This window comes from Caretta caretta, chromosome 9 (assembly GCF_965140235.1).
Source record: "Caretta caretta isolate rCarCar2 chromosome 9, rCarCar1.hap1, whole genome shotgun sequence".
Classification (NCBI taxonomy): domain Eukaryota; kingdom Metazoa; phylum Chordata; order Testudines; family Cheloniidae; genus Caretta; species Caretta caretta.
This window is the reverse complement of record NC_134214.1, coordinates 9,730,856-9,749,789: the sequence shown is the minus strand read 5'-3', so window position 1 is coordinate 9,749,789 and position 18,934 is coordinate 9,730,856. Positions and strand designations below refer to the sequence as shown.

The 18,934-nt window shown below is 45.2% G+C and overlaps 1 protein-coding gene across 1 annotated transcript in view; it reads right to left on the bottom strand.

Annotated features, from left to right (window-relative positions):
• DCUN1D1 (defective in cullin neddylation 1 domain containing 1) overlaps nt 1-823 on the bottom strand; it is a 39,317-nt gene extending 38,494 nt beyond the window's left edge. Inside the window, exon 1 of the mRNA XM_048863093.2 lies at nt 667-823. Within this exon, the coding sequence (XP_048719050.1) occupies nt 667-669 (3 nt within the window). The 5' untranslated portion in view covers nt 670-823. The remainder of the gene's footprint in view (nt 1-666) is intronic.
• Between the last annotated feature and the right edge of the window lie 18,111 nt (nt 824-18,934).

The window sequence follows — 18,934 nt, the reverse complement described above, 5'->3', positions numbered from 1 at the left end:
TGAGCTGAAGGGGGTCTGAGCCCCCCCCCCCACACACACACCAGCTCCTGAGCTGAAGGGGGTCTGAGCCCCCCCCCACACACACACACACCAGCTCCTGAGCTGAAGGGGGTCTGAGCCCCCCCCCCACACACCCACACACCAGCTCCTGAGCTGAAGGGGGTCTGAGCCCCCCCCCACACACACACCCACACCAGCTCCTGAGCTGAAGGGGGTCTGAGCCCCCCCCCACACACACACACCCACACACCAGCTCCTGAGCTGAAGGGGGTCTGAGCCCCCCCACACACACCCACCAGCTCCTGAGCTGAAGGGGGTCTGAGCCCCCCCCACACACCCACCAGCTCCTGAGCTGAAGGGGGTCTGAGCCCCCCCCACACACACACACACACACACCAGCTCCTGAGCTGAAGGGGGTCTGAGCCCCCCCGCCCCACCTCCCGCCTGAGCCGAGCCGAGGCCCCGCAGCGACCCCCAGCCTTCCTTGCTCTGTCCGGCCGGGCTGGAGGCTCCGCCTGTGCGGCGCTGCCCCCTGGTACTTTCTCCCCCCGCCCCCCCCGGCGCCACCACGACTAGGCCCCGGCTCCCGCATAGCGGCGCTGCGCGGCGGCGGGTGCCCGGGGGCCGGCGCGCGGCCCGACCCAGGAGGCTGCCCCCGGCGCTCACCATGTTGGGGGCTGTGCAGGCCTCTCCCCTCCCGGCTCAGGCGGAGACTGAGGGCGGCGACGGCGGCTGCTTCCTCCGGAGGCGGCAGCGGCTCCTCCAGCTCCGAGTCCGGCTCCTCACGGGCCCTTCCGCCGCCTCCCGCTCATGCGCAGTGCGGCGGCCCGGCACCGGGTCCCCGACTCCCTGAGGCGCCCCCCGCTGGGTCTGCCCCGGGCGCTCCCCGCCCCTCAGGGGGACACCCCGGCTCCCAGCCTTGGGCACCGGCTGGCTGTTGGGGAGGGGCCCCCTGTCCCCTAGCAACCATTGGGCTGTAGGGGACTAGGAAGGGGGCGCCCCTGCCTCCCATCGAGATTATTAGGGTGCACAGGGTCGCCCCCAGTGCCACAGTTTCCATGGGGTGGGGAGGGAATAAGAGGGACACCTGCTGAACCCCCCTGGTGGTTATTGGAGTGCAGGGCGAAAAGGGGAGCCTCCCCCAGTCCTCCTAACTCAGTTCTCAACCTTTCCAGACTGCTGGACCCCAGGGTGGAGTCTGATTTGTCTTGCGTACCCCACCTCATTGAAACAACGTCTTCCTTCCCAAAGCAGACATGAAAACCCCACAGTGGTCCGGTGCACTCTTACTGAAACGTTGCTTCCTTTCTCCTTTGTACCAGACCATTCTAAAATAAAGTGGATCGGAATATAAATACTGTACTTACATTTCAGTGTGACGCAATGTTTTTCACTTGTGAGCCTTTTCTGAAGCCTGAGCCCCGGGGCGGCGGGGCTGAAGCATGTAACCTAGATTCTTGGGGTCCCCGGTGGCATGGGGTTCCAGGCAATTGCCCTGCTTGCCTCCCCCCTAATGCTAATGCACTTGTGACCCCCCCAAACCTGTTCTGGGACCCCCCTCAAGGCTGCAAACCCCAGGTTGAGAAACACTGATCTAGATGAGTTGAGTACCTCTTGGAAGACCTGTAAGGTATGGGTACCCCTGGTCGAGAAACACTGCTCTGAATCATCATAGGAGATTAAAGTTGGAAGACATCTCAGGAGGTCATCTTGTCCAACACCCTGCTCAAAGCAGGACCAACCCCAACTAAATAGTCCCAGCCAGGGCTTTGTCAAGCCCGGTGTTAAAAACCTCTAAGGATGGAGAGTCCACCACCTCCCTAGTTAACCCAGTCTAGCTCTTCACCACCCTCCTAGTGAAATAGTTTTTCCTAATACCCAACCTTGACCTCCTGATTGATTACTGGGTGCTGGGAAATGGAAGATTGGTTAGTATTGGGATGTAATGGGAACAGAGGGACCCTCTGAATACCCTAAAATGATTGTTGACTGCAGCAGAAAGGACATCCCCTAGAATGAGGGGGCTGGGTGACAAATATCTCTTGTCTCCCAGAATGGCTACTGTGGTGCAGGGAATAGATTACGGTCACTTCACTCCTGGCATTGTACTGGGGTACAGTGGGAATGGGAGAGGAACATCTGTTAGGATACAAGGATAGGGAGGGACCCTCCAGGGAGCCTCCCCTCACAGCCGTAAGTAGTGGTTACATGCACATGAGTTGAAGCGGACATCCACTTCTCCTTTGATGTGAACTTGGGGTACATATACTCAGAAACGCTAATCAAAGTCATGGCTGCCATTTCCCAGTTCTCGGAGCCATGGGTGCTTTATCCATCTGCACTTTCTGGCAAACCTAAGAGAATGAGGCTGTCATTTAACTGGTTCTGCAAAAACTTATTTTATTTTTAATAAATTATTAAAATAAAACATTTACAACTGTTGCTTGAGGACATGGGTGGGGGAAGTAACTGCAATCTCAGACATCCTTCCATTCACAAGAATATTTCTTAATATTTATTGAGGGCTGACAGTTTGCTTTGCTCTGTACAGAAGGAGAACCTGTCCCGAGGTGCTTACCATTTTTAAGGCTTGAATTTACAGAGAGGTTAGTGGGAAATGTGATCAAATAAAAATGGCACCTTCTCTCCCAACATATGTATTCACTGTGTGTATTCAGAGTCAGAGCTCCTTACATTATTGACAGAAATAAGTTTGCACTACTTTATGCTACTGTCAGCTCTGCAGACTCAACATTCATAAAGAAGAATGAGCTGAATTATCTTGTAACGTTCTTATGATCAACAGAATTGTTAAATAAGTTTCAACAGCAGACTTTTTATTATTGGTGATAATGCATGACCCAGAAAGAAAGCAGATTGACTTTTGGATCTCAGGGTGAGTTTGCAAATCAGGCTGGACAGATTTGCTCTGGAAACAGACGGAATGAAGATGGAACCCCATGTTACCATTTTTACGGTCACTTTTTAGCTTACACCTGAAGGGCACAGTGAGATTAGAGATCTGTTTTTCTGATCCCTGTTCTTCCCTCCAAACTATACAAATGCTAAACAGACAGAGACATTGGAATGAGCTGCTGAAGGGAGTTTGATAACCCAATATTGGGGAAAGGGTAACATCCCAGAGTTGGGAACTAAGTTAAAGAAATATAAAGGAAACCTGTAAGGATCATGTAGTTGGACACTACAATCTAAAATATTGTACAGAATATATAGGCTCTTACCAGACTCAAGAAAGTTTGTCTTTTGCTATCAATGTATCTTGAATGTCCAGAGATGCTACATGTCCTTTGCACATATAGCATCCTCTCACTTAATCCAAAATAATTTAGGGGACCTCTAGTGGAATCATTGGAGTTAAACTGATGTGGTGGAGAGGAGAATTAGACCCTACGGTGGGAAGTGTAGTGTTCTCTGGAACAGTACAATTGAGGGTCAGTTTGATATTACAAGTGGACATAGAGTTGAGCCTGAAGTCAGTTATCCTGGGAGACACTAGTTGCCTGGATACCTTGAAACCTTTTGAGAAGCTTGTTTGTGAGACCAGTGATTGCTGCTAAGAGACTAACTCTCTCATAATGCAAACAGCCCTGTACACAGCACAAGAGTAAAGTACATGTGAGCAGTAACTTGGAAGCTAACTTTGAAAAATTACTTCCTCACATTAGCTAATCACCATCATTATAAAGTCAGGTGGCAGCCCTTATGCAGTCTGGAGATATATAAATTAGGCTTCCTTGAGCATTACTGCAACAGGTAACATAATCTGACAGATGAGTTCTAACTGTGATGTGTCCTTTAGGACAGAGACAGGATTTGGGGTGATTGTTAGGCATTTTCTCCTCTTCCATTAGTGGGCTGTTGTTTCTCCTTGATGCCCATGACTCTTCTTTGTATTTAATAGTTCTTTGTTATTTTGTTTGTTTTTCTGTTTGTTTCCTCTTAATTAGTAGATTGGGGAAACAGAGGGGTAATCCTGAAGTTATGTAATACAAATATTCAAAAATATACGGCTGTCAAGCGATTAAAAAAATTAATCATGATTAATGGCACTGTTAAACAATAATAGAATACCATTTATTTAAATATTTTTGGGTGTTTTCTACATTTTCAAATATATCTATTTTTGATTACAAGTATTTGCACTGTAAAAAACCAAAATAAATAGTATTTTTCAATTCACCTCATACAAGTACTGTAGTGCAATCTCTTTATCATGAAAGTTGAACTTACAAATGTAGAATTATGTATAAGAAAAAACTGCATTCAAAAATAAAACAATATACAATTTTAGAGCCTGCAAGTCCACTCAGTCCTACTTCTTGTTCAGCCAATTGCTCAGACAAACAAGTTTGTTTACATTTGCAGGAGATAATGCTGCCCGCTTCTTGTTTACAATTGAAAGTGAGAACAGGCATTATCATGGCACTGTTGTAGCTGGCATTGCAAGATATTTATGTGCCAGATGCACTAAAGATTCATATATCCCTTCATGCTTCAACCACCTGTCTGTAAAGTGCTTTGTACACTTAATGTGCTGTACGAAAATAAATATAATTCTGTTAAGCAAAGGACATCACGAGATGGAAGGCCGATTAGACAGAGCATCTCTGGAAGACAGGTGTATAAGTTCAAAATGTATTGTCTAAATTGAATTGACTGTCTATTATACTGCTATATGGCTTCAAACAATACATCAAACGGATTCAGACGTGACACAGAACTATGCCATTTGCAAACAGGATGTGCACATCAGAGGTATACACAGTACGTAAATAGTGCATTGTGCAATCTGTCCACCATATACTCATAATGACCATTGCAATATTATGACTTCTCTTGCCTAAGATGCGGCTGACACCTCGACACTCATTGTTTACTACCTGACCCAGTCTTGTTTTTATCATTTTATATGAAAGCCAATTGAGGTTACACCAGAACCAGTTTAAGTGATTTTCAAATAAAAGTGAGTGTGGCTAGTGACAAATAGATAGCCCTGAATAGGGCATGGACCATCCGTGCTTCCCTACGTTGACTGACCTGGACTTTTTACTTCAAGGGGTGACAGGGTAGTTTGGAACATAGGAACGGTCATGCTAGATCAGCCCAGTGGTCCATCTAGCCCAGTTTCCTCTCTCTCACAGTGTCCACTCCCAGATGCTCCAGAGAAAAATGCATGAAGTCCCATAATGTACAATAACCTATCCTAGAAGCTTTTTTCTAACCCCCATCAGTTAGTGCATGGTTTATACCTTGAAGCATGAGAGTTCATAACCAGGTCCAGGGCCTAGTCAGTTCTTGATCTCTCTATTAAAGAAGCCAGTTAGTTGTGTGTGTGATGTGACTACCTGACCACTAGAAAGTGAATTGAAACTACCAGTTCATTTTATACAGGGCAAAGAGCCATAAGACCTAATGACTTTGTCACCCATCTTGCAGACACTTGCCACATGCTTAACTTTAACTTAACCTGAGAGCACAAGGCCCTATGGACTGTCCTCCAGAGAGAACACTGTTCTGCAGCAGAGGCCTCAAGGTACCTGATTCCTCAATGTTCATAGAGAGACCCAGCTGGCCTGCTCCCCCAACCCCACTCCTACTCAACTGACATTGTTAGAGTGGCCCTTTTGGATCCCATAGCTGTTGTTTTAATGAAAACGTCTTGGAAGGTTATAGGACAAGTGAGGAGGAAGAAGACAGTTTGATTTCTCTGTTGGAGGAGTCTGTGTGATTTTACAAGGAGATTGGCTATAGCCCATATCTGAAGGTTGTAATTAGTACGTCACATACAAGGGTGTTCACTCTTTATTAGGTTCCTCATCATCTCTGCATGACATAAGAGCTTGGCATAATTTATTATAACCAGTTTGTGGCATTGTTCGGAAGCTAATATTATCAGTAGATTCCATATGACAGTGTCACTGGGAGAGAGCAAGACAGATCAGTATGAAGTAGTGACAGAAATCAGGTCAGTGAGTCTAAGGAGATGTTTGAAAGCCTCTTGTCATACAGCTAACTCCTCATCAATTTGAGGTGACTTTACAGAGGATGTGAATAAATCCAGTCTTTCTATGGCAATATTCTTAATACTTTTTAGCACTGGTTAGCCCCTCTGAAGTGAAAAATGTATCTAAAAATCAAGGCACTTCAAGTGGCTACGTAAATTGCGAGGAGTTAAAGAATTTGCTATGACAGTGATAAATCCTCAGAGATGTTATCTGAAGTAAACAGATCTGAGCTTTTTCTACTTTAGTTCAGAATTCTTGTAAACAAACTGTATCTAAAGGAATGATCACAAATCTGGGAGCCAGAATTTCCTGAGGTATACTTCTGGCTCTGCCTTCCCACCTATGATTGTTTTCTGTGTACTATACATTTAAAATGTAGACAGTCTTTCTTCTGCTCTGCCAGGGAAGTAGGCTTGGGATGGGAGAGAATCTTGCAGATTGAGAGACAGTCTGTTTTCCCTGTCATGGAAGTTTTAAACTTGTACTTTCTTTTGTTAAGTATCAGAGGGGTAGCTGTGTTAGTCTGGATCTGTAAAAGCGGCAAAGAGTCCTGTGGCACCTTATAGACTAACAGACATATTGGAGCATAAGCTTTCGTGGGTTAATACCCACTTCATCAGACGCATGTTTCTTTTGTTGTTTTCCTTACTCTAAAATAAATCACCCATACTAAAAGTGCATATTTTTCTCTTTGTGTATAGGAAATATAGTAACTTCATTGGGAGTAATAACTCCAGGCTGAAGATGTGTATTCAGTATTCTGTTAATCCTGTAAGAGTTGAGTAACACAGACACTCAGAGCAGCAGAGGGGCAGAATAGCTCCCAGCACATTCATCAGCTCCTGCCTGGGTGAAACAGAACCCACACCTGTTTTGGCAGGAAAACGACCAGAGAGTTAAGGTATGCCAAAATGGATACTTACACTCCTAAGCTATTCCCTCCAAAAAATGGGTCTTTATTTGCACTTATCTCCTTTAGCTGTGTGAATGCGCACACACATAATTTAACATTAAATAAGAACAGCATATACACAAAAACAAAAATACATTTAATTGATTTATGAATATATTTATAGTATCTAACAAAACATTCTCTTACATAAGTATACTCTTTTGTTTCTAGCAACAAAGGTTGATACACACAGAGCACATCATTATCTTTATTTCTTAAACTTCCATAATGGGTGCCGTGCTGCACAAAACTAAAATATATGCTTTCTGTTCTAATGAGTTTACAATCTAGAACCCTGAATCTGCCACGCTTATCCTTTTTGAGTAGAACTTTATTATGAAAATAATCCTATTGATTTCAGATGAAATTTGCAGATGACAAAGGTTAGTAGAGTGGTAAATAATGAGGAGGACAGGGCAGTTAGATACGGTGGTCTTGATTGCTTGGTAAGCTGGGCCTATTCAAACAAATGAGTTTTAATATAGCCAAATGCAAGACCATACATCTAGGAACAAAGAATGCAGGCCATAGCTACACAATGGGGGATTGTATCCTGGAAAGGATTTAGGAGTCATAGTGGACATGTAACTCAACATGAGCTCCCAGAGTAAGGTTTTGGCAAAAAGGGCTAATGCAATTCTTGGATGTATAAACAGCGTAGTATTACTTGTGGCACCTTAACAAATTTAACAAAGACTAACAAATTTATTTGGGCATAAGCTTTCATGGGCTAAAACCCACTTCATCGGATGCATGCAGTGGAAAATACAGTAGGAAGATATATATACACAGGGAACATGAAAAAATGGGTGTTGCCATACCAACTGTAAAGAGACTAATCAATTAAGGTGGGCTATTTATTAGCAGGAGAAAAAAAAACTTTTGTCATGATAATCAGGATGGCCCATTTCAAACAGTTGACAAGAAGGTGTGAGTAACAGTAGGGGGAAATTAGCATGGGGAAAAAGTTTTTAACTTTGTGTAATGACCCATCCACTCCCAGTCTTTATTCAAGCCTAATTTAATGGTGTCCAGCTTGCAAATTAATTCCAGTTCTACAGTTTCTCGTTGGAGTCTGGTTTTGAAGTTTTTTTGTTGGAGAATTGCGACTTTTAGGTCTGAAATTGAGTGACCAGGGAGGTTGAAGTGTTCTCCGATTGGTTTTTGAATGTTATAATTCTTGACGTCTGATTTGTGTCCATTTATTCTTTTCCATAGAGATTGTCCAGTTTGGCCAATGTACATGGCAGAGGGGCATTGGTGGCACATGATGGTATGTGGGAGGCAGTGACCATGAGATGCTTGAGTTCAGAATCCTGCCACAAGGAAGAAAGGAAAGCAGCAGAATACGGACCCTGGACTTCAGAAAAGCAGACTTTGACTCCCTCAGGGAACTGATGGGCAAGATCCCCTGGGAGAATAACATGAGGGGGAAAGGAGTCCAGGAGAGCTGGCTGTATTTTAAAGAATCCTTATTGAGGTTACAGGGACAAACCATCCCGATGTGTAGAAAGAATAGTAAATATGGCAGGCGACCAGCTTGGCTTAACAATGAAATCCTTGCTGATCTTAAATACAAAAAAGAAGCTTACAAGAAGTGGAAGATTGGACAAATGACCAGGGATGAGTATAAAAATATTGCTCGGGCATGCAGGAGTGAAATCAGGAAGGCCAAATCACACCTGGAGTTGCAGCTAGCAAGAGATGTTAAGAGTAACAAGAAGGGTTTCTTCAGGTATGTTAGCAACAAGAAGAAAGTCAAGGAAAGTGTGGGCCCCTTACTGAATGAGGGAGGCAACCTAGTGACAGAGGATGTGGAAAAAGCGAATGTACTCAATGCTTTTTTTGCCTCTGCCTTCACAAACAAGGTCAGCTCCCAGACTACTGCACTGGGCAGCACAGCATGGGGAGGAGGTGACCAGACCTCTGTGGAGAAAGAAGTGGTTCGGGACTATTTAGAAAAGCTGGACGTGCACAAATCGATGAGGCCAGATGCGTTGCATCCGAGAGTGCTAAAGGAGTTGGCGGATGTGATTACAGAACCATTGGCCATTATCTTTGAAAACTCATGGCGATCGGGGAAAGTCCCGGACGACTGGAAAAAGGCTAATGTAGTGCCCATCTTTAAAAAAGGGAAGGAGGAGGATCCTGGGAACTATAGGCCAGTCAGCCTCACCTCAGTCCCTCGAAAAATCATGGAGCAGGTCCTCAAGGAATCAATTCTGAAGCACTTAGAGGAGAGGAAAGTGATCAGGAAGTCAGCATGGATTCACCAAGGGCAAGTCATGCCTAACTAATCTAATTGCCTTCTATGACAAGATAACTGGTTCTGTGGATGAAGGGAAAGCAGTGGACGTGTTGTTTCTTGACTTTAGCAAAGCTTTTGACACAGTCTCCCACAGTATTCTTGCCAGCAAGTTAAAGAAGTATGGGCTGGATGAATGGACTATAAGGTGGATAGAAAGCTGGCTAGATTGTCGGGCTCAATGGGTAGTGATCAATGGCTCCAGGTTTAGTTGGCAGCTGGTATCAAGTGGAGTGCCCCAAGGGTCGATCCTGGGGCCGGTTTTGTTCAATATCTTCATAAATGATCTGGAGGATGGCATGGACTGCACCCTCAGCAAGTTTGCAGATGACACTAAACTGGGAGGAGTGTTAGATACACTGGAGGGTAGGGATAGGATACAGAGGGACCTAGACAAATTGGAGGATGACGTGATTGGAATAACAGAGACTTGGTGGGATAACTCACATGACTGGAGTACTGTCATGGATGGTTATAAACTGTTCAGGAAGGACAGGCAGGGCAGAAAAGGTGGGGGAGTAGCACTGTATGTAAGGGAGCAGTATGACTGCTCAGAGCTCCGGTATGAAACTGCAGAAAAACCTGAGTGTCTCTGGATTAAGTTTAGAAGTGTGAGCAACAAGAGTGATGTAGTGGTGGGAGTCTGCTATAGACCACCGGACCAGGGGGATGAGGTGGATGAGGCTTTCTTCCGGCAGCTCGCAGAAGCTACTAAATCGCACGCCCTGGTTCTCATGGGTGACTTTAATTTTCCTGATATCCGCTGGGAGAGCAATACAGCGGTGCATAGACAATCCAGGAAGTTTTTGGAAAGGGTAGGGGTCAATTTCCTGGTGCAAGTGCTAGAGGAGCCAACTAGGGGGGAGCTTTTCTTGACCTGCTGCTCACAAACAGGGAAGAATTAGTAGGGGAAGCAAAAGTGGATGGGAATCTGGGAGGCAGTGACCATGAGTTGGTTGAGTTCAGGATCCTGACACAGGGAAGAAAGGTAAGCAGCAGGATACGGACCCTGGACTTCAGGAAAGCAGACTTCGACTCCCTCAGGGAACGGATAGGTAGGATCCCGTGGGGGACTAACATGAATGAGAAAGGAGTCCAGGAGAGCTGGCTGTATTTCAAGGAATCCCTGTTGAGGTTACAGGGACAAACCATCCCGATGTGTCGAAAGAATAGTAAATATGGCAGACGACCAGCTTGGCTTAACGGTGAAATCCTAGCGGATCTTAAACATAAAAAAGAAGCTTACAAGAAGTGGAAGGTTGGACATATGTCCAGGGAAGAGTATAAAAATATTGCTCGGGCATGTAGGAATGAAATCAGGAGGGCCAAATCGCACCTGGAGCTGCAGCTAGCGAGAGATGTCAAGAGTAACAAGAAGGGTTTCTTCAGGTATGTTGGCAACAAGAAGAAAGCCGAGGAAAGCGTGGGCCCCTTACTGAATGAGGGAGGCAACCTAGTGACAGAGGATGTGGAAAAAGCGAATGTACTCAATGCTTTTTTTGCCTCTGTCTTCACGAACAAGGTCAGCTCCCAGCTGGGCATCACAACATGGGGAATAGATGGCCAGCCCTCTGTGGAGAAAGAGGTGGTTCGGGACTATTTAGGAAAGGTGGACGTGCACAAGTCCATGGGGCCAGACGAGTTGCATCCGAGAGTGCTAAAGGAATTGGCGGCTGTGATTGCAGAGCCATTGGCCATTATCTTTGAAAACTCGTGGCGAACAGGGGAAGTCCCGGATGACTGGAAAAAGGCTAATGTAGTGCCTTTTAAAAAAGGGAAGAAGGCGGATCCTGGGAACTACAGGCCAGTCAGCCTCACCTCAGTCCCCGGAAAAATCATGGAGCAGGTTCTCAAAGAATCAATCCTGAAGCACTTACATGAGAGGAAAGTGATCAGGAACAGTCAGCATGGATTCACCAAGGGAAGGTTGTGCCTGACTAATCTAATTGCCTTCCATGATGAGATTACTGGTTCTGTGGATGAAGGGAAAGCAGTGGATGTATTGTTTCTTGACTTTAGCAAAGCTTTTGACACAGTCTCCCACAGTATTCTTGTCAGCAAGTTAAAGAAGTATGGGCTGGATGAATGCACTATAAGGTGGGTAGAAAGTTGGCTAGATTGTCGGGCTCAACGGGTAGCGATCAATGGCTCCATGTCTCGTTGGCAGCCGTTGTCAAGTGGAGTGCCCCAAGGGTCGATCCTGGGGCCGGTTTTGTTCAATATCTTCATAAATGATCTGGAGGATGGTGTGGATTGCACTCTCAGCAAATTTGCGGATGATACTAAACTGGGAGGAGTGGTAGATACGCTGGAGGGCAGGGATAGGATACAGAGGGACCTAGACAAATTGGAGGATTGGGCCAAAAGAAATCTGATGAGGTTCAATAAGGATAAGTGCAGGGTCCTGCACTTAGGACAGAAGAACCCAATGCACAGCTACAGACTAGGGACCGAATGGCTAGGCAGCAGTTCTGCGGAAAAGGACCTAGGGGTGACAGTGGACGAGAAGCTGGATATGAGTCAGCAGTGTGCCCTTGTTGCCAAGAAGGCCAATGGCATTTTGGGATGTATAAGTAGGGGCATAGCGAGCAGATCGAGGGACGTGATCGTCCCCCTTTATTCGACATTGGTGAGGCCTCATCTGGAGTACTGTGTCCAGTTTTGGGCCCCACACTACAAGGAGGATATGGATAAATTGGAGAGTCCAGTGAAGGGCAACAAAAATTATTAGGGGTCTGGAACACATGACTTATGAGGAGAGGCTGAGGGAACTGGGATTGTTTAGTCTGCAGAAGAGAAGAATGAGGGGGGATTTGATAGCTGCTTTCAACTACCTGAGAGGTGGTTCCAGAGAGGATGGTTCTAGACTATTCTCAGTGGTAGAAGAGGACAGGACAAGGAGTAATGGTCTCAAGTTGCAGTGGGGGAGGTTTAGGTTGGATATTAGGAAAAACTTTTTCACTAGGAGGGTGGTGAAACACTGGAATGCGTTACCTAGGGAGGTGGTAGAATCTCCTTCCTTAGAAGTTTTTAAGGTCAGGCTTGACAAAGCCCTGGCTGGGATGATTTAATTGGGGATTGGTCCTGCTTTGAGCAGGGTGTTGGACTAGATGACCTCCTGAGGTCCCTTCCAACCCTGATATTCTATGATTGGGCCAAAAGAAATCTGATGAGGTTTAACAAGGACAAGTGCAGAGTCCTGCACTTAGGACGGAAGAATCCCATGCACCGCTATAGACTGGGGACCGAATGGCTAGGCATCACTTCTGCAGAAAAGGACCTAGGGGTTACAGTGGATGAGAAGCTGGATATGAGTCAACAGTGTGCCAGCCAATGGCATTTTGGGATGTATAAGTAGGGGCATTGCCAGCAAATCGAGGGACGTGATCATTCCCCTCTATTTGACACTGGGGAGGCCTCATCTGGAGTACTGTGTCCAGTTTTGGGCCCCACACTACAAGAAGGATGTGGAAAAATTGGAAAGCGTCCAGCAGAGGGCAACAAAAATGATTAGGGGACTGGAACACATGACTGATGAGGAGAGGCTGAGGGAACTGGGGATGTTTAGTTTACAGAAGAGAAGAATGAGGGGGGATTTGATAGCTGCTTTCAACTACCTGAAAGGGGGTTCCAAAGAGGATGGATCTAGACTGTTCTCAGTGGTAGCAGATGACACAACAAGGAGTAATGGTCTGAAGTTGCAGTGGGGGAGATTTAGGTTGAATATTAGGAAAAACTTTTTTACTAGGAGGGTGGTGAAACACTGGAATGCGTTACATAGGGAGGTGGTGGAATCTCCTTCCTTAGAAGTTTTTAAGGTCAGGCTTGACAAAGCCCTGGCTGGGATGATTTAATTGGGGATCGGTCCTGCTTTGAGCAGGGGGTTGGACTAGATGACCTCCTGAGGTCCCTTCCAACCCTGATATTCTATGATCTATGATATATCACATTGGTAGATGTGCAGGTGAATGATCCTCTTCAAAAACAGACTTCAACTGTGGTCAAAAGCTGAATCAAATTAACCATCAGAAAGGTCTTGGCCCTGGAAGTGCTGATAAAGAAATTAAGCAACATTCATGTGTTGGAGTGATCGTTTGATTTTTTTCCATTATACTATTTTGCCTATTATCTTTTTATCTTCAGCTTTTGGAAGTAGACTGTGTTCTGTATTCTCACAAATATGTTTCTTAATGTTCAGGAACTCATTCTTGACATCAAACAATGTATAATTATCATTGTTCATATTCTGAATGGTCTGAGATACTAATTCAAGAAGTGAAATTAATTCTGAGTTTCATATCCAAAAGACATCAAAAATGTCAGTGCGAATTACTCAGGGACAATGCCCAACCACCCCTTCTTCAATAGCAGCTCATTGAAGAGCCTTCTTGCATATTTGAAGCTCTTTGAGATATTTAATAAAAGATGCCCATCTACTATGACAAGGCATACTCAGTGTGGATGAAACTGACTGAGGTACTTAACTGACTCTGAAAAATGGCAGCTGGTATGTTTGTTTCTGAAAAACTTGACAATGCTTTTCACTTTTGACACATGTGATGAGAAAGTTGTCAGATCTTTAACATCACCAATGAAAAGCCTCATTGTATGGAAAGCAAGTCCATAACACAGGAGGTGTGGATGCTCATTTATCAACAAAGCCTATGCAGCTTTCATATTAGCCGTGTTGTTGGTCACAACCGTAATAACTTTCCATGGAGCCAATTCATTGATTATATTTTCAAACTGGTCAGTTGTATATTGGGCTAGGTGGTGATGCTCAGTTGTGCACTGAAATGAGTAAAGCACTGGTTGTGGAGTTGTTACCATGACACTGACGACACCCTCATTGTGAATTTTTCTCCACCCATCACACACTAAAAGCATGTGAGAAGCTTGCACAATATGGACACCAACTTATTTTTCACATCGTCCACTTTGCCATTCAGAACTCTTCCTGCAAGCAGTTTCCTACTTAATACTTAAACTGGATGCAACTTATGACAAAATTCTAGCATATAAGGATATGACTATATAACATGGTGTATGGCTGGCATAAATCCCTCTAGGAAACATATGATCAGGTTCGTTATTCTGATCATGGGACATGCTATCCAAAAACCTAATACCAATATTCATTCATTTTTATTTCTAACTGCTGCTGTTCCAGAAGATTTCAGCCAATCATGTTTTTGGGTTTGCTGCCTCCTTCCTCCCAGGACCCTTTCAAACTCCCAGATCCCGTGCAGAGTGAGGGCAGAGGTAGTCCCTCCTCCCTTCAGCAAACTCAGTGGACTCATAAGCAACACCAGGAGAAAGAACAGTGAAGGAAGGGAGAAGCCACTGCAGAGATGTGATGTCACACACCCCTCATTAGCAGAGACATTTTCATATCATCATCAAGGTTTGGCTGGGGATATGGATTGGTGAGGGGCTATGAAGGGGGGTTTTGTACAGAAGGGGAGGCATGTTTATTAAGGGAGAGGCTTAATGGCTGTGCATCTTTTCTATTTGTATTGGGGAGAAAGTTTCTCCTCTCTCTCCCCAACTCCCTTCTGAGTTAATTTCTGTATGTTTATCTAGTCAGTTTAGATTGTAAACTCTTCAGGGCAGAGACTGGGGCTGGTATTTTGTAAACCACCATGTTCACTGATGACCTAGTATATAAATAAATATATATATACATAAAATGTTTGTTCTAGAAGATTCAAGCCATTCAAGATGCTCAGCTTTCAGTTAGGTCATCTTTTCCCCCTGAAAGATGTCATTAGCATGTAGTAAAGTGAGTGATCGACACATTTAAGTAGGCTTACTAACAGATGGGACCATGAGGCAATCAAAAAGCTAGACTACTGTCTACATCAGGGTATTCTTGCTGGAATATTTGACAATATTTGACCATTGTGAAATAATAGGTGATCAGTTGACCTGCTTACCAAGTCTAAATTGGTATTGCCCAAATCACTAAGGTTTGATAAAAGAAGTCCATTCTTTTCTCAGATACAGAAATGAAATTCTCATTCATGCCAATGAAAACATCTACAAGAGGAAAATGATTATCCTGAAAAATAGACACAGCTATTGTAGTAATACTGCTACAAGAAGAGTAAACAAAAAAGCCTTACATTTGCTGCTGAGGAAAATTTTCAATTAATTTAAGAACATACGGTTGTATCGATTAGACGTGGTTTTTTTTAAATTTACTGTAACGTTTAAGACGAGTTAAAATTCCATGAAAGACAGTAGAAAGACAAGGTGGGGGAGGTAATATCTTCTATTGGACCAACTTCTGTTGGTGAGAGAGACCAGCTTTTACACAATAAGCTCCAATAAAAGCTATTATTTCACCCACCTTGTGTCTCTAATATCCTGGGACTGACATGGCTACAACATTATATACATGAAAGATCGTAGTCAAATATAGTTGATTATCATGTACATTGTGTAAAGAGTGGTCACTTTGGATGGGCTATCACCAGCAAGAGAGTGAATTTGTGTGGGGGGGTGGAGGGTGAGAAAACCTGGATTTGTGCTGGAAATGGCCCAACCTGATGATCACTTTGGATAAGCTATTACCAGCAGGACAGTGGGGTGGGAGGAGGTATTGTTTCATATTCTCTGTGTATATATAAAGTCTGCTGCAGTTTCCACGGTATGCATCCGATGAAGTGAGCTGTAGCTCACGAAAGCTCATGCTCAAATAAATTGGTTAGTCTCTAAGGTGCCACAAGGACTCCTTTTCTTTTTGCGAATACAGACTAACACGGCTGTTACTCTGAAACCTGTCATAGTACAGAGGTAATCTAGAGTATAAACGTAGCCATAGTAGAGCATCTGAACTATTCAGTTTAGTTCTATATATTTATATTAGAATGCCATTCAAAGACACAAAAAGCAGCAGTAAATTTAGAGTTTCATGAAGTCCAAACAAGACTGCTCTCATCTGGAGATAAATCTACCATCGGATAACGACCTGAAGTAAAAAGTCCAAGAAGTGATGGAAATGAGTATACACTCCCACAAAATCATAAAAACAGCATCTAGATTCTACATCTATAGGCAGATGCAGGGCTGGGTCCAGGGTGCAGTGGTCAAGAGGCAAGGAGCGGGGTGAGGCCGTGGAAGGGAGGTTGGGGCAATGAGCAGGGGAGGCACCGCGGGTGGGGAGCCCAGGGAGGCAGCAGGGCCCAGGAGCAATGAATCATAGAATATCAGGGTTGGAAGGGACCTCAGGAGGTCATCTAGTCCAACCCCCTGCTCAAAGCAGGACCAATCCCCAACTAGATCATCCCAGCCAGGGCTTTGTCAAACCTGACAAAGGTCAAACCTAACCTTAAAAATATCTAAGGAAGGAGACTCCACCACCTCCCTAGGTAACGCATTCTAGTGTTTCACCACCCTCCTAGTGAAAAAGTTTTTCCTAATATCCAACCTAAACCTCCCCCACTGCAACTTGAGACCATTACTCCTTGATCTGTCATCAGCTACCACTGAGAACAGTCTAGATCCATCCTCTTCGGAACCCCCTTTCAGGTAGTTGAAAGCAGCTATCAAATCCCCCCTCTTTCTTCTCTTCCGCAGACTAAACAATCCCAGTTCCCTCAGCCTCTCCTCATAAGTCATGTGTTCCAGTCCCCTAATCATTTTTGTTGCCCTCCGCTGAACGCTTTCCAATTTTTCCACATCCTTCTTGTAGTGTGGGGCCCAAAACTGGACACAGTACTCCAGATGAGGCCTCATCAATGTCGAATAGAGGGGAATGATCATGTCCCTCGATCTGCTGGCAATGCCCCTACTTATACATCCCAAAATGCCATTGGCCTTCTTGGCAACAAGGGCACACTGTTGACTCATATCCAGCTTCTCGTCCGCTGTAACCCCTAGGTCCTTTTCCGCAGAACTGCTGCCGAGCCATTCGGTCCCTAGACTGTAGCGGTGCATGGGGTTCTTCCGTCCTAAGTGCAGGAATCTGCACTTGTCCTTGTTGAACCTCATCAGATTTCTTTTGGCCCAATCCTCTAATTTGTCTAGGGCCCTCTGTATCCTATCCCTACCCTCCAGCGTATCTACCTCTCCTCCCAATTTAGTGCCATCTGCAAACTTGCTGAGGGTGCAATCCACACCATCCTCCAGATCATTTATGAAGATATTGAACAAAACCGGCCTGAGGGCCGACCCTTGGGGCACTCCACTTGATACCGGCTGCCAACTGCCATGGAGCCGTTGATCACTACCCCTTGAGCCCGACAATCTAGCCAGCTTTCTATCCACCTTATAGTCCCTTCATCCAGCCCATACTTCTTTAACTTGCTGGCAAGAATACTGTGAGAGACCATGTCAAAAGCTTTGCTAAAGTCAAGAAACAACACATCCACCGCTTTCCCCTCGTCCACAGAGCCAGTTATCTCGTCATAGAAGGCAATTAGATTAGTCAGGCATGACTTGCCCTTGGTGAATCCATGCTGACCGTTCCTGATCACTTTCCTCTCCTCTAAGTGCTTCAGAATTGATTCCTTGAGGACCTGCTCCATGATATTTCCAGGGACTGAGGAGAGGCTGACTGGCCTGTAGTTCCCAGGATCCTCCTCCTTCCCTTTTTTAAAGATGGGCACTACATTAGTCTTTTTCCAGTCGTCTGGAACTTCCCCGGATCGCCATGAGTTTTCAAAGATAATGGCCAATGGCTCTGCAATCACATCTGCCAACTCCTTTAGCACTCTTGGATGCAGCGCATCCGGCCCCATGGACTTGTGCTCGTCCAGCCTTTCTAAATAGTCCCAAATCACTTCTTTCTCCATAGAGGGCTGGTCACCTCCTCCCCATGCTGTGCTGCCCAGTGCAGTAGTCTGGGAGCTGACCTTGTTTGTGAAGACAGAGGCAAAAAAAGCATTGAGTACATTCGCTTTTTCCACATCCTCTGTCACTAGGTTGCCTCCCTCATTCAGTAAGGGGCCCACACTTTCCTTGACTTTCTTCTTGTTGCTAACATACCTGAAGAAACCCTTCTTGTTACTGTTAACATCTCTTGCTAGCTGCAACTCCAGGTGTGATTTGGCCTTCCTGATTTCACTCCTGCATGCCCGAGCAATATTTTTATACTCATCCCTGGTCATTTGTCCAATCTTCCACTTCTTGTAAGCTTCTTTTTTGTGTTCAAGATCAGCAAGGATTTCACTGTTAAGCCAAGCTGGTCGCCTGCCATATTTACTATTCTTTCTACACATCGGGATGGTTTGTCCCTGTAACCTCAATAAGGATTCTTTAAAATACAGCCAGCTCTTCTGGACTCCTTTCCCCCTCATGTTATTCTCCCAGGGGATCCTGCCCATCAGTTCCCTGAGCGAGTCAACGTCTGCTTTTCTGAAGTCCAGGGTCCGTATTCTGCTGCTCTCCTTTCTTCCCTGTGTCAGGATCCTGAACTCGACCATCTCATGGTCACTGCCTCCCAAGTTCCCATCCACTTTAGCGTCCCCTACTAATTCTTCCCGGTTTGTGAGCAGCAGGTCAAGAAGAGCTCTGCCCCTAGTTGGTTCCTCCAGCACTTGCACCAGGAAATTGTCCCCTACCCTTTCCAAAAACTTCCTGGATTGTCTGTGCACCGCTGTATTGCTCTCCCAGCAGATATCAGGGTGACTGAAGTCTCCCATGAGA